Genomic DNA, 12940 nt, shown 5'->3' on the forward strand with positions numbered 1-12940 from the left:
AATTTTTTTGAGATATCTACTGCAGAAAATTCTTCTGCCAACTCAAAACAATAGGGGTGAAAAAAAATTGGTTTTCAGCAATGTCCCGTTTACTTTTGATTAGTGAAACCCTCAACCCTTTCCATTATTCTTTTCCTTCAGTGGATAAAACGTCCTAATGAAGACTGTGCACACCGAGGTCTGTGGACAGTGAAGAGACAGGTTGTAGTTGAGTTTTTCAAATGCCATGTATAAATACCATAAAATTCCATCTGCATCCATTGTTTTGGGGTACCCAAATGCATGGCTCAATACCAGTATGTCAAAGTGGAATAATACTGTGTGCATAGTGACAAAAGTCACTATATGATTGTTAGCTTGAATTCAACAGTGTTTCATGTAAATCTAGTGGGCAGCAGCAAAGAAGTATTCTGTATCTAATCCTCCAGAGGCGAGCCCAACTTTACTACGGACTCTTGAAAGTGCCAAGGTGAGGTGACTATTAGCACACTGAGTGAGCACCATACGTATCTACGATGACACTGTGGAACATGTTCACACCTTAAATTGAATCTAAACTCCATGAAACCTGTTCAATGTGCTTAGCGTCATTAGGCTTGCCTGTCACATGAAGAGTGGCCAACAGTTAAGTTTGGCTGTCACTGCTCTCATTATTAACGAGTAAACATGTTTTGCCAATTGTTGCAAACACAAGTGCTAATTCCCCGTGGTTAGCCTTGCCCTTTCCACAGCTGTGTTCACATTAATCCATCACCTGTTGGTAAAGGCCGCGCCTGGCGCAGCATGAGCCCCTTGTCCTGCTCTAATATAGTTGTTCTGTATTCCATTACATCACGTCGAAAGGAGACACCTTGTTTGTAGAGGTGTCTTTATGGCATCATGAAAGTAATCCCAAGAAAAGTCAAACTAAACATATACAGAAGGGCCTGGTTACCAAGTGGCCTGAGGTGCATTATGTGTAATTGTAATGGTTTGAATGAGAACAAGGATCTTTCTCCTTCCTCTGCCTCCTTTAAGAATCGGGCATGCATGTGCTGCATGCCTACTGAACATCTTGGTGGTGGCTGAATTTCCTGTTACAGGTTATAGTACAGTGTAAGAGGTTGCACGGTTATTGTTTTGAAAGAAGCTCATATATTCCTTTATAAAAATGTAATTAAAAGACATATTTTACACCCATTAGTGACTATAGTGTGGAATGATTTCATAATGTTTGATAGTATTCATCTTTGTTTAACTGTTTTTTCCTTAATCTGTTTGTTACTCATGAAGATCATTATACATTTAAACATCATCTTCATGGCAGTGTGACCCACTTGGCTGTGCGTCAAGGTGTAGTCCTATGGATTATACAATTGCTTTTGCTTTTGGTTTATTCCATCCTCCAGCTACAGTTTCAAACCAGGATAATTAGCCAAGTACGAGGACATTTTGGATTTTCATTCATTAAATGAAAAAAAACACAATGAATTAAAACAAAATACTAATGACAAAGTTTAAAGTATGAAATACTCAACAATACTCAACATTTATTGGCCACATCCATTGACTTATGGCAGACTTTACACATAAATTCATACATGTATTACCTCACTTAACGGTATCTTCTATATTTTAATAGGTTTGTTGTTTGTTTTGTAAAAACAAATACTAAATGGCATATGATACTGCATTGTGTTGCCTCTAACTTTAGTAAAGCTCTACATTAAGTGCAGCATGTACTTACAATACATAACAATAGATATATTTGGCAGACACTTTGGTCCAAAGTACTTACAGTGATGTGTCATTGCCAGTATAAGCATTACTATTAGGGTTGCTCAAAGTTAGGAGGTTGCTTCTACATGACAGTGAGTCATTATGAATTGCAGCAACAAAGATCAATGTAAATCTATTTTGATTTTATTATGTAATAGTGTGTCTGCTGAGATGGAAAATCCAGCTAGGATGCCTCACGTGATGCCTCAAGTAAAAGTAGCCTATTGCAACAATCCAGTCTTTAATCACAGTGGCTACATGTCTGACCATTAAAACTCTGGTGGTCGAATACAAACAAGATATCCAATTAAAAGTTGTATGTACATCTCTGGAGGATTAAAGCGGCGGTCCTGTGGCAGCTCTGCAGCCTGCAGCGGGCCTGTCCCGGCGGTAGGCACAGTAGGTGACAGGCTGACACATCCATTCAAACGAGCTCGATGCAAACGATGAGGAACAAACGTAGCAATCTTCATCACACGACCAATCAACCGGTACTCACTCACCAGCCATCGCACCACACCCGGATTCTTCTCCTCCTCTTCTCGGGACTGCAGGCTGCAGCGCCGGGGGTCGTCCCTGCGTCTTTCCCGGCCGCCGTGCTCACTTGGTGGTGGTGATGTCCGTTCTTGATCATTTTTTATATATACTATACACTATATAATAACGAAGCCGCTAGAGTTATGCCTGGGAAAAAAAAAAAAAAAAGGGCAAGCACAGCTACTACAGAGCTTGTCACTCTAGATGAGACGGTGAACGGACCGTGTCGGTTAATTGTGTGCCCCCTCTTCCAGCGCAGGACAGCCGGTTTATGTGTCAGCAGCGGCAGCAGTAGCGCGATGCGCCAACGCCTCCTCTGCCGGCGACGCAGCGACGCACGACGCCCGCTACGTCAAGTCGGACAAAGAAAGCAGACGCACGGCGGAGGAAGGGCGCGCTGCTGGTTAAACTCCGCGTATGGCGTCTTGGTAGACGCTGGTTTTATTTTGAAAGGTCCCAGCGTGGAGGTGTGTGTGTGCAGCGGCGGACTTGACTCAGGTTGAATCGTACGATGAAGGTGCCGGTGCACGCAGCCGACATGTTGTTACATAATAGCAGCGCTTTCCAGTGTCATGTGACATTATCTGGTTTCCCACAGAAATAGCAGGCTATCAGCCAAAGCTGCCTTTGATGACACAGTTTACATTTGGCTGCAAGTTATCCCTTTGAGATAAAAAGACAAGATAAAGGGGTGTAGATCGTGTTTCATCTTAGACATATTTTGTATTATTTTTTTTATGCTTCTGGGGAAAGTATCAATAATAATATCACGATGAAACAATGAAGATAAAATAAGATAAAAAAAAAACATATACATTGTAACATATTTATGAACACTCAGAGGCACCTGCGCCATTCATCATAACTCAAAATATATCAAACAAACTACCAAAATAGGATTTTAATTTGTGGTGACAACCAAGAGAAGGGAAAAAACAACCTAATCTTAGAAACTTATGCAATAAATATGCCCTGCAATAAACTCTTATCTTAGTAAAGATTGTATTGTTCAGAGATCACTGTGTCCAGTATGCACACAGTTCATTTTGTGGTGTGTTGTATTGGCTGTAGTTAAAATGTGTGTCATTTCCTCTCACACACTGTCAACAATCTGAACTCACACAGATTTACTGCATTGTTGTTCTTAGTGTGCATGTTGTTGCTGTATAAGTCAGTGATGGAATGTAACTACGTATATTTACATAGTACAATTTGAATCAGTTACTGCACTTATTGAGTATCCTCATTTGATGCCACTTTATACTTTCTGGAGGGAAATATTATATAATATATGTTTTACTTCCCTACATTTAATTAAAATTTAGTTACTTTGTAGATTTGGATTATTAATACAAAATATAAATCAAATAATAGATTATGATTTATTATTATAGCTTAAGCTACCTAGCAGTATAAATAAATGAAATAGCTCTTTACCACATGCAAAGAGATATTTCAACATTAAAGTGAAGAACACGTGGATATATCAATAATTATAATGCAAATATATGAATATTCTGAATCTGGTTATCCTGCTAAATTAGTAGGCTACTTTTATTTTTGGTACTTTCTGAATCTGAATACTTCTTCCATCACTGGTATAAGATTTAAACAGAAAGTCATAATTTGCCCACCCTTAAGAACAATATGGGACTTCCATCTTCCATAGAAATAGTTATTTTGGGGTGAATATTTCAGACTTCAACAAGTGGGGTGGAATGAATTTCTTTTTTCTGTGTGATACAGTAAATATGTGTAGTGTAAGGGAAATCCTGCTGTTAGGAGAATGTGGCGTCATCTTGTGGAAAAACCCTGTTAAATCACACAAAGTCTTTACACACAAGTGCCAGCAGAGGGAAACCCAGACCCACATAACGCTAAGCTGTGATCTATTTAATAGCCTTGTGCCTGTAGTCTTGCCTCTCCAGTTGTCTGGAGCCTTTTATCTGGCAGGAATGCACACTGGCTTTTTGTCTTATTGCTGGGAAAGCACTGACTGTCGGACAAATCATGGTGTTTGATATGAGGACAGGAGTTGGTGATGGTCCCTCATATGCACCATCAAAGCAGCTGCGAGTTATTTAAATAACTGCTGATGTGCACAAGAGGAAAACACACACCTCTCGTCCAGTGTAGTATCTCCCACAAACACGCATGTCCTCTGCCGTGGTGACATTTTGCAGCAGAGGAGCCCCATGCCAAGCTTTTGGCAGGGTAAGACGTGCTAAATGAACGGCCCTTGCTGATGGGGATGGCAACATTAATTGTACAGCGGGGCTGTGGTCGGAGAACTGGGGCAGGCACCTGCTGCAGAAGTGGGTGAAGATGAAGAATGCTGTCCTAGATTGCCCACCAGCTCACCTTAAACGCAACCCGCCAAATTAATCAACTCTTCAGAGGCCATCCGGTTTTGTCTGGGGCAGGCATCCGAGGAGGAAGAGGAGCCTGTTTTAAGGCACAGGTCACACAGACCTGTAGGAGCCTCCTCCATTTAAGGGGAACAACAATACCACAGTGTGGCGGTGCAGAGGCACTGGGGTTTAGACTTGCCCTGCAGGATGGAGTGGTAAGATGCAGCCTGTCTTCAGCCATCTGTCTCTTTGTCTCTGCATGTTCTCTCATGAGATGTGTTTTGAATGTGCTGGGGTTGAAACGCTTGCTGAGGAGGGGTGATGTTTGATGAGGTGCGCTGAGACAGAGAGAGGGGTGGGGGGGGGTTTAGGAGGCCCATAGGGAGCACAGATGACTAACTCACTACTCCTTCTAATCTAGGACAAGCACACCTAGACATCCTTCATGACTCTAATGTTTTACTCGTGTCGGGCCAAAAATATGTCCACTGAGGTTAGCCAAAGTGGGTCGCCCAGCGGCTTTTTTTGGATCACAGAAAAAGAAATCGTGCCATCTAAATGATCGCTGTCTTCTGAAACCCACCCTGGACGGCAAAAAAGCCTTCCCCGCCAGTTTATTTTTACAAGTATCAAACTGGGTCAATGACGCCACAGAATATGACAAAACCCAATTTCAACAGTGTTTAAAAAGCCTCCAAAGACAGAGAAGTAGTGCTTAAAATCCTTTTTCAAAACATTTTTATTGGTCTTATAGAAAATAAAGTAAGCTGTATCAACAAACATACAATATATACATCAATAACTTAGACACCTCAGAGAATCACGTTTAAATCCACAGTTGTTACTGTATATATGAATACATAGTACTTATCTACAGATTGCAAAAAGTACAATAATTTAATTTATAAATAGTTACAATTAACTATTGTCTGTTTTCATACAAAGTACTGCAATATTTTATTACAACCCATACAGAAAAATAACAAAACAGATTATTAACTTTGTATTACTCGCTTTAGTCAGATTTTTATACCTTTGAAACACAGACCCAACTCCATGGAGTAAGAGGGAAAAAAACCTGCACAGTCAACTGTTTACAAAGCATAATTTCATGAAAAAAAAAGAAAGCCAATGTCTTGAGAGCTATTAAATTCAACTGCCATACAAGTGCTGTTATTTATCCTCTCTAACATGTTTGTAAAAAAAAAACAACACAAAAAAAACAAGAAAAGAAAAAAAAGCCATAACGAATTTAAAAAGGAAATCTGCAGAACAAATTACAGTGTTAAGATCAATTTCAAATACACACTCAACACATAATGAGAAACAGAAAATGCTGTGGATGATGCTACAGCAAACAACGAGCATTAATGACTGGTGTAGCAGCAGAGGAACCTCAAACATACAAAACACGCACACACACACGCACGCACACGCGCGCATACCAAAGAAAGGAAAATATTGCAAGTGGCCCTTGTGACAGAATCTACTGTAGCATCCATTTCACTCAGTGCACCAACATTTAGTTAATAGCAATATCTTTCAGTCAGATATCCAAGTCCAATTTATGGATCCTGTAATTCAGCTAATTTAAAAAGACCAGAGTAATTAGTGAGTAAGGCTTGAGTGCAACTTAAGAACCATGATTCCTTTAAAAACGCTGCACGCTATTACGGTTTTAAAATGCTTAGCTACCATAAACAAGGGCCAATTGCTTCTTCCGTTTCGGGATTTCAAAAATGTGAGGGCAAAATGAAAAACACGTTTTACAAAAGAAAAGAAAAGAAAACTACAAAACAGCAAGAATTATTAAATAACAGACCATAGTCACTTTGACAATATTGATTACTCTTACATCTACTCTTTCACACCTTTCCACTGAGTTGCATATTAAGGGTCACTTTTTCACAATGGTCATTAATACCTACTGTAGCTACATATTATACACCTGTATGTGTGTGTGAGAGAGAGCGAGAGAGAGCCAGAGAGAGAGAGACTCGTCATTCTCTAGCGGAGATTGAGAGGATTGGTCGACGGTGCCACTCGAACACCTTTAAAGACACTTGACACGAAGAAAAGATTCACTCCACAAGACTTGCCACAGCAATAAGGACGCCAACATCAATACTGGGCTATGTCAAGAGTCAGATATATATTTTCCCACAGTTAACCAGTCAATGTAGATAGCTAAGCATGTTGACAAAGTGAGGATAGGATACTTGCGCACAGACAGTATAACCAGCACCCAGGTCTGGCACGGAGTTTTGAGAGTGACTGTAGATTAACGACTCGCCGACACCGTAAGACATTCTGACCAGCAGGAGAGTGAGATCTGGATGAAGTGCATTCTGTTTTAATGTCATTGCACGACTGCTTTTCACCTTGAGGTGTAAAAACTCCCTTCACTTTTAAAATTCCTTTTAGAGGAGCAGGAGAGTGACGCGACACTTGGCACAGAAGGAGCGCTGCTGGCAGCTGCTGTTGATTGTAATTCTACGTGGTCGTGCTGTGTCTCGCTCCGAGTGTGGATTGAAGCCCTTTATGACATGCTTGTTATAAAAAATAAAAAAAAAAGGAGACAAAAAAATGAACAGAGCTGCCATCCCTGCCTCCCTTCCCTTCTTATTTAGAATGGTTTGTTCATTTTTTGAGTGACCTGTTTTGTCCTGAGCAAAACAAGCAGGAGCTTAGTGCATACAAACCCTACCGCTTTTTAATCTGACAATCTGAAGACCAGTGGATCAATTTACACAAGTGACGCTGCACCGTTTTGGCGGTTAATTTTCAACTGATGCCATCTTATTATTGATTTTTCAACAGCATTTGGAGGAGAGAGAAGAAGAAGAAAAGAAATAAAAAACACGTCCACAGGTAAACTACAAAACTGCTAACTTCACGTTACATTTAGCCTGTCAAAAAGCGAAATTTGATGGGCTATTCATTTATGTTCCTACGATTTAATTCAGACCAATTAGGTGGCTGGAATGAATAGGATAATGAAATTTCCCCCAACAATGAAGAAGTCATTTACTTTGAGGTTACAGAGGATGTATTTTAGAGGGCATCCAGCACCAGGCGAAACCATTATTCCATTTTTTTCCAAGTGACTATCACTTTTAAGCTTCAGGTAAAAGTCTTTTGAGTTAATGTTCACTAACGCCGTTTCACCCAATTCAGTCTTACATGGCTCAAATGTGGTAAACTCTTAATGACGATATGATTTGTAACTAACACCAAGGAAGCGGAGGATATCACAGATGCCAATACGCACAAAGACAATTGACCTTGTTTACACCACCTAGTTTAGCTCTACAGATTTGTTTTAAATAGCACAGCATTGACATCTATACAGTGAACGACACTGCCAACTTGTCACTTACACATCACATCACGCGCTACCCCACAGTACGCGCCTAGTCACTAGAAAAAAGCTATCAGACTTCAATAGTAAGCCACTTTCGGTACAATTGCAAAAAAGATGTCACAGGATTTTTTTTTTTTTTACATTTTCTTTATCTGTATTTCTATAAACAATGGAAGGTAATCTACCTAGTAATAAAAACCAAGAACTCAACATTAGACAAAGTTTTCTACACCTTAACAATTCAAACAGTAAAGCTTGTGTAAAGATTTTTCTTTTGGAAATATCTGACGGCCCTGTCAACAAGTAATTACAAAAAATGCAATATATATCTTTTAAACAAAACAACTTGAACATATTTTCTCTATGAGCAAAAATGATGTTTCAAAATGTTTGTGGATTTCACTGTCCCCACAAAACACGAGGATATTACTGTTAAAACATTCAGGTTTTCAGATATTGTAGAAGAATCTTGTCATATTGGAATGGCACTCCGCTCTGGAACAATATCATCAAGAACCGCTGATCATTTTTAACGTTTCCACTTAACCATAAATATGCAAGACCTCTTTGTATTTTCAGTGCATACATATATTATTGCATCTACCAGTCATATTGATAATGACAAGTTCATTAAAGCCTGTCACAGACGCATAAACAGAAATGAATGCTGGATTTTGAGAGCATTATTTCATGCTTATATTCTTGACAGACGACCACCAAAATCACAAATTGGGACTAATTTACTAGGTTTGGGTTAGTCAGGCTGTTTTGAAGACATCTGTAGCATCCACACCAAAAGTTTGTGACCGTTTGTTATTCATCCCACTTTGAGTCAGTGCATAATAACAAGCAAAAAGGGATTCATAGTGGAGATATGTGCTGGCTCTTTCTTCAGTTTATGTTGGAGTAATGTCTGTAATTTCTTATCATACTGGTTGTTTTGGAGACTTTAAAAATGCCAATTCTTAGGACGGAAAAATCTCAGTGCTCAGTCTTAAGGAAACAGACAACACATACTGTCCCTTATAAAAAACCAACAAGCTGTTAACAGTCTGAACTTTGTTCTTTACCACCAAATATTGACTTCTTGAATATTTGTACCCACAATCTGCTTTTTAAATGAAACATTTCAGCGTCGCCAATATGTCGCCATTCTTCAGTGACCGACTGCGTACAATTTGATTGCATCACCCTAAAGCACAATGTGTCCGCTGACAGGTGCAGACTGCTGAGTCATACTTTGAGAGTGAATTTGGGAAGCATATTGTTAGTGTTAGTGACAAGGGTTAAAACTGAGAACTGACACAGGTAATCCTGCGTGCGCCATGTTACAATGCACTGACTAGTTTAGTCTTGAAAATCCTCCTCCCGCCCCCTTTCTGCTACTACGACCGAGCCTCCGTTTTGGATTTGACGATGGTGATGACGCTGGTGGCACCTACTTTACCAGGGATGAGGGGCCCTATGACAGACGCCATGGGTCCCCTGGCTGAGGTGACGGGGTTGCGGGCCACAGTCCTGGCAAAGCTCTGCAGGGCCTCATACTTTGAACGCAGAGCGTCCAGCTCCACCTTCATGCTGGCATTCTCTGTGGCCAGCTTGTCCACTTCCTGCTGCAGCTGAGCCTTTTGCTTCTCCAGCTCCTCTTTCTGGGTGACACGCTTCACCCGGCAGCTGGCAGCGTAGCCCCGGTTCTTCAGGGTACGCCGCCGCTGCTTCAGCTGAAGGATTTCCTCCTTCGTCAGGCCTCGTAGATGCTGGTTCAGCTCCCGCACTGACATGGTCACCAGCTCGTCGTCTGTCAGGCTGGTGCCATTTTCCCCTGGCTCCCGCTTCACCTGGGGATGGGGATTCGTTAGTGTTGGTTTTTATTGAATTTTTATGGAATTCAACATTTGGCAGATAGCATTTTTTCCCCCACTTTGACAAATTTAATTCATACGTGCGAATTACCTTCAAGGCCTTGTTTCCCTTGTTTGTGGTAGTCATGCCACAAGAGCCGGGTCCACCTGTACTGCTGGTTGGTCTGTGGGTAAGAAAAGCCGCCATCAGTATGTGGAACGATGCCACCAGGAAAAAAAAACATTTATGTGCAATTCACAAGAAAGTATTTTCTGGCAAAGAAGCTACAGCATGACTAAGTCCTTCAAATACACAAAGTGGGTCAAGGACATAACACTTCCTTGTAAGTGATGCCAAGCCCGTTCAGCGACTGGTACCTGGACTATTACTGCACCTGTCACTATGAACAAATAACGTGGTGGTTTGCATTTCCCCCTCCAACATAATGTCTCTCGCTTGACTCCTGCGCTGCATTCAAACTGCAGCGTGGCGAGTCACAAGGAGGATGACATTTAGTTGGCTGGCAGCGTTTCACAACGATTTCTTGGAAAACAAAACTCAAGTGAAGTCACTTTCGTTAAGTGCAGCCTCTCGGAGCAGAAACAGCCGAGGACGTGGATGGACTGAAACAAAGCCTTCAGTCTTTCTACTGTACATACGACCTCAGCTGAAATACATCCACTGAAGGGGACACAGGGCAGACTTCCATCTACTGTACAACCTAGTCTAGACAGTCACGCTGCTGTGCGACTATAACCCAATAAAGCACCGAAAAGGTGATATATGCTGTAACTACTGCAGAGCTTCGTCTACCATCCAGAATAACAGGTCTGCACTGCAGTCTATTCTGTCGTGTCAGTACTGAGGGAACACCAAGAGAAGCCGTGCAGGCGAGATATCTAACCTGCTGGTGTTAAGTCAGACAGAAGGTTGGGTGCCTTCCACCGTCTGAGCTCTGTCTCAGGATAAGTACGCGCACACACAAACACACACGCTGTTCTGGCCCTGGGTGCTTTACACTACACACGGTAAACGCTGCGTCAGCGACACAGGCACCCACCACAGTCAGCCCAGCCAGCACATTGCCTCTGTAAGCTGATTTTACACAGCCCGGCACGGTGTGTTTGTGCTGAGCACATAAACAAATGCATGTGGGCTCTTACAACTTTTTTTTTTTGCATCAAAACAGGAAACAAAATAATCCCCCCCCAAAAAAAGAACTCCTGTCAAGTGTGTGCATGTGTTTATGGCCTACATGCCCACCAAGCCAGTCGTCGTGTATATGTATGATGTGTGCCGAATGCTCAGAGAGGGGAGGGGAGGGGAGGGGGGGGATGTAAAGAGACGAGTCTTAGCTCTGAAGTGCACTAAGATGGCCAGGATATTTCCATGGCAACAAAAGGGTGCTACAGGTGGACCGGTCACCTGAGCCAAACAGGGAGAGACAGACGCTTGTTAAAAATGACCTGAATACGACACTATCACACAGGCTGGGGACATAACATGAGGTCAGACTGTGACTCGCATTCTTGATGCTTTCACTTCAAAAAGTCCTCTGGCTCCTAATAAAACAGCAAAGCTTCTCGGTGCTGCAGATGCCCGTATAAAAAGCCTTTCACGTTCTGCAGAGGACTTTTTAAATGTGATACTTTCATCCCTGTTGGGCTGGCTATGAATAGCTGACTGATAGTAACACCTACCTTTCACCGGCCTTTGTGGTGACTCATTTCCAGTAAGCATTTGGACCACAGATGCAAAACATAATGGGATAATGGTCTGCCTGATGATGCACAGATAATGGACAAATAGACAGGAAAGTACTCCGCTAATAGCTACTGGGATGAGAGCAGGAGGGAAAAAAAAAAAAAAAAAGGCTGCTTCTTCCAAATTTCACATAAGCCTATCATTTTCCCCTCAGCCGCCTAGACCCAACATTGTTCAATAACCAGTTGGAATCTCGAAAATGCAGAGAGATGGCACGCTGTCCAGGTTGGAGAGGCATATTCGGTCACACAGCTGCGGTAGGGCAACACAGTAGGCATGGCTTGGCATGGTTGAAAGCTCACCATATGACACTGTGGAAGGATTGCGCCCAGGCTGCAACCCTCCAGCACCGGCTGCTGCCAACAGACGGCTACCAATGACAGGGCATGGCAGCGCAACACAGACAAGGTCCAATGCACAGCTGCTCCCTTCCACTACCAGGCGTGTCATACCTCACAAAGACAAAGAGGCTTGCTCACACAAACAAAACACACACAGACAAAAAGGGATGAGAAACACACCTGTAATTCCCCCCCTCCCCCCCCCAAAAAAGTGGCAGAGAAGTGTCATACTCGCTGCACTGATTTGAGAACGCCCTTGCATTTGACAAGTACACCCTCTAAATAGTTGCCGTCGAGAACAGTACACGCCAATGTCTTCCTTTTACGCGTTTATTATTTCCTATTAATGATTTCAGCTCTTTTGTGTGCGCCTGGCAGAGGGAGCGGGAGGCGGAAGCTGCAGCTCGGAGCGCAGGGGCAGCAGAGGTAGGGAGCGAGCGTCGGGGACACAGACGTCTTTTGAAGGGGCTTGCTGAATTTTTATGAATCGCCTGGAAGAACGCTGACGAATCAGAGCTGATTGCTTGTGGAGGAGAGACATCACACCCACAGGAAACAGAAATCGCTGAGTGTGGTCACCCGGAGAAAGGGAAGGAGGGGATGGTGAGAGGGACGGACAGAGAAGAGAGAGAGAGAGAGAGAGAGAGAGAGACAGAGAGAGAGAGAGAGAGAGAGAGAGAAGAAGAGAAAAGGGTGAGAAGAAGAAGAGAGAGGGAGAGAGAGAGAGAGCAAACAGCCTTGTGAAAAATGCACGCTCGACACATTTGGAGGAGCTTGAGAAGAACAGGTTGAGGAATAAAAAAAAAAAAAAAATACTGATCTCAGCAAGGACCAAAACCAAGGTGCCAATTAGGAAGTTGTGAAGTTGAACTAACACGACGCGAGCAACCCAGCCAACCTTCAAAAGCTGTCTGTGTTCATCTAAATCTATAGAGGGCAGCTTGCGAAGGTGGGGTCGGCTTAGGTTGAGACACAAGGGAGGG

The 12940-nt window shown here is 42.4% G+C and overlaps 2 protein-coding genes across 5 annotated transcripts in view; both read right to left on the bottom strand.

Annotated features, from left to right (window-relative positions):
- LOC118322618 (ethanolamine-phosphate cytidylyltransferase-like) overlaps positions 1 to 2398 on the bottom strand; it is a 9749-nt gene extending 7351 nt beyond the window's left edge. Inside the window, exon 1 of the mRNA XM_035654342.1 lies at positions 2262 to 2398. Within this exon, the coding sequence (XP_035510235.1) occupies positions 2262 to 2392 (131 nt within the window). The 5' untranslated portion in view covers positions 2393 to 2398. The remainder of the gene's footprint in view (positions 1 to 2261) is intronic.
- A 2979-nt stretch (positions 2399 to 5377) lies between these two features.
- LOC118322910 (transcription factor MafG) overlaps positions 5378 to 12940 on the bottom strand; it is a 14897-nt gene continuing 7334 nt past the window's right edge. For 3 of the 4 annotated variants that reach the window (XM_035654764.1, XM_035654765.1, XM_035654767.1), the window contains exons 2-3: positions 9964 to 10036; positions 5378 to 9848 (exon numbers count right to left, since the gene is read on the bottom strand). In XM_035654764.1, the coding sequence (XP_035510657.1) occupies positions 9396 to 9848; positions 9964 to 9999 (489 nt within the window). In that variant the 5' untranslated portion in view covers positions 10000 to 10036 and the 3' untranslated portion in view covers positions 5378 to 9395. Of the gene's footprint in view, positions 9849 to 9963; positions 10037 to 11918; positions 12087 to 12940 lie in introns of all 4 variants that reach the window. The other variant, XM_035654766.1, reaches the window with a different exon arrangement.

The sequence above is a fragment of the Morone saxatilis genome, unplaced genomic scaffold, assembly GCF_004916995.1.
Source record: "Morone saxatilis isolate NCDOM2014 unplaced genomic scaffold, NCSU_SB_2.0 Contig14, whole genome shotgun sequence".
NCBI lineage: Eukaryota > Metazoa > Chordata > Actinopteri > Moronidae > Morone > Morone saxatilis.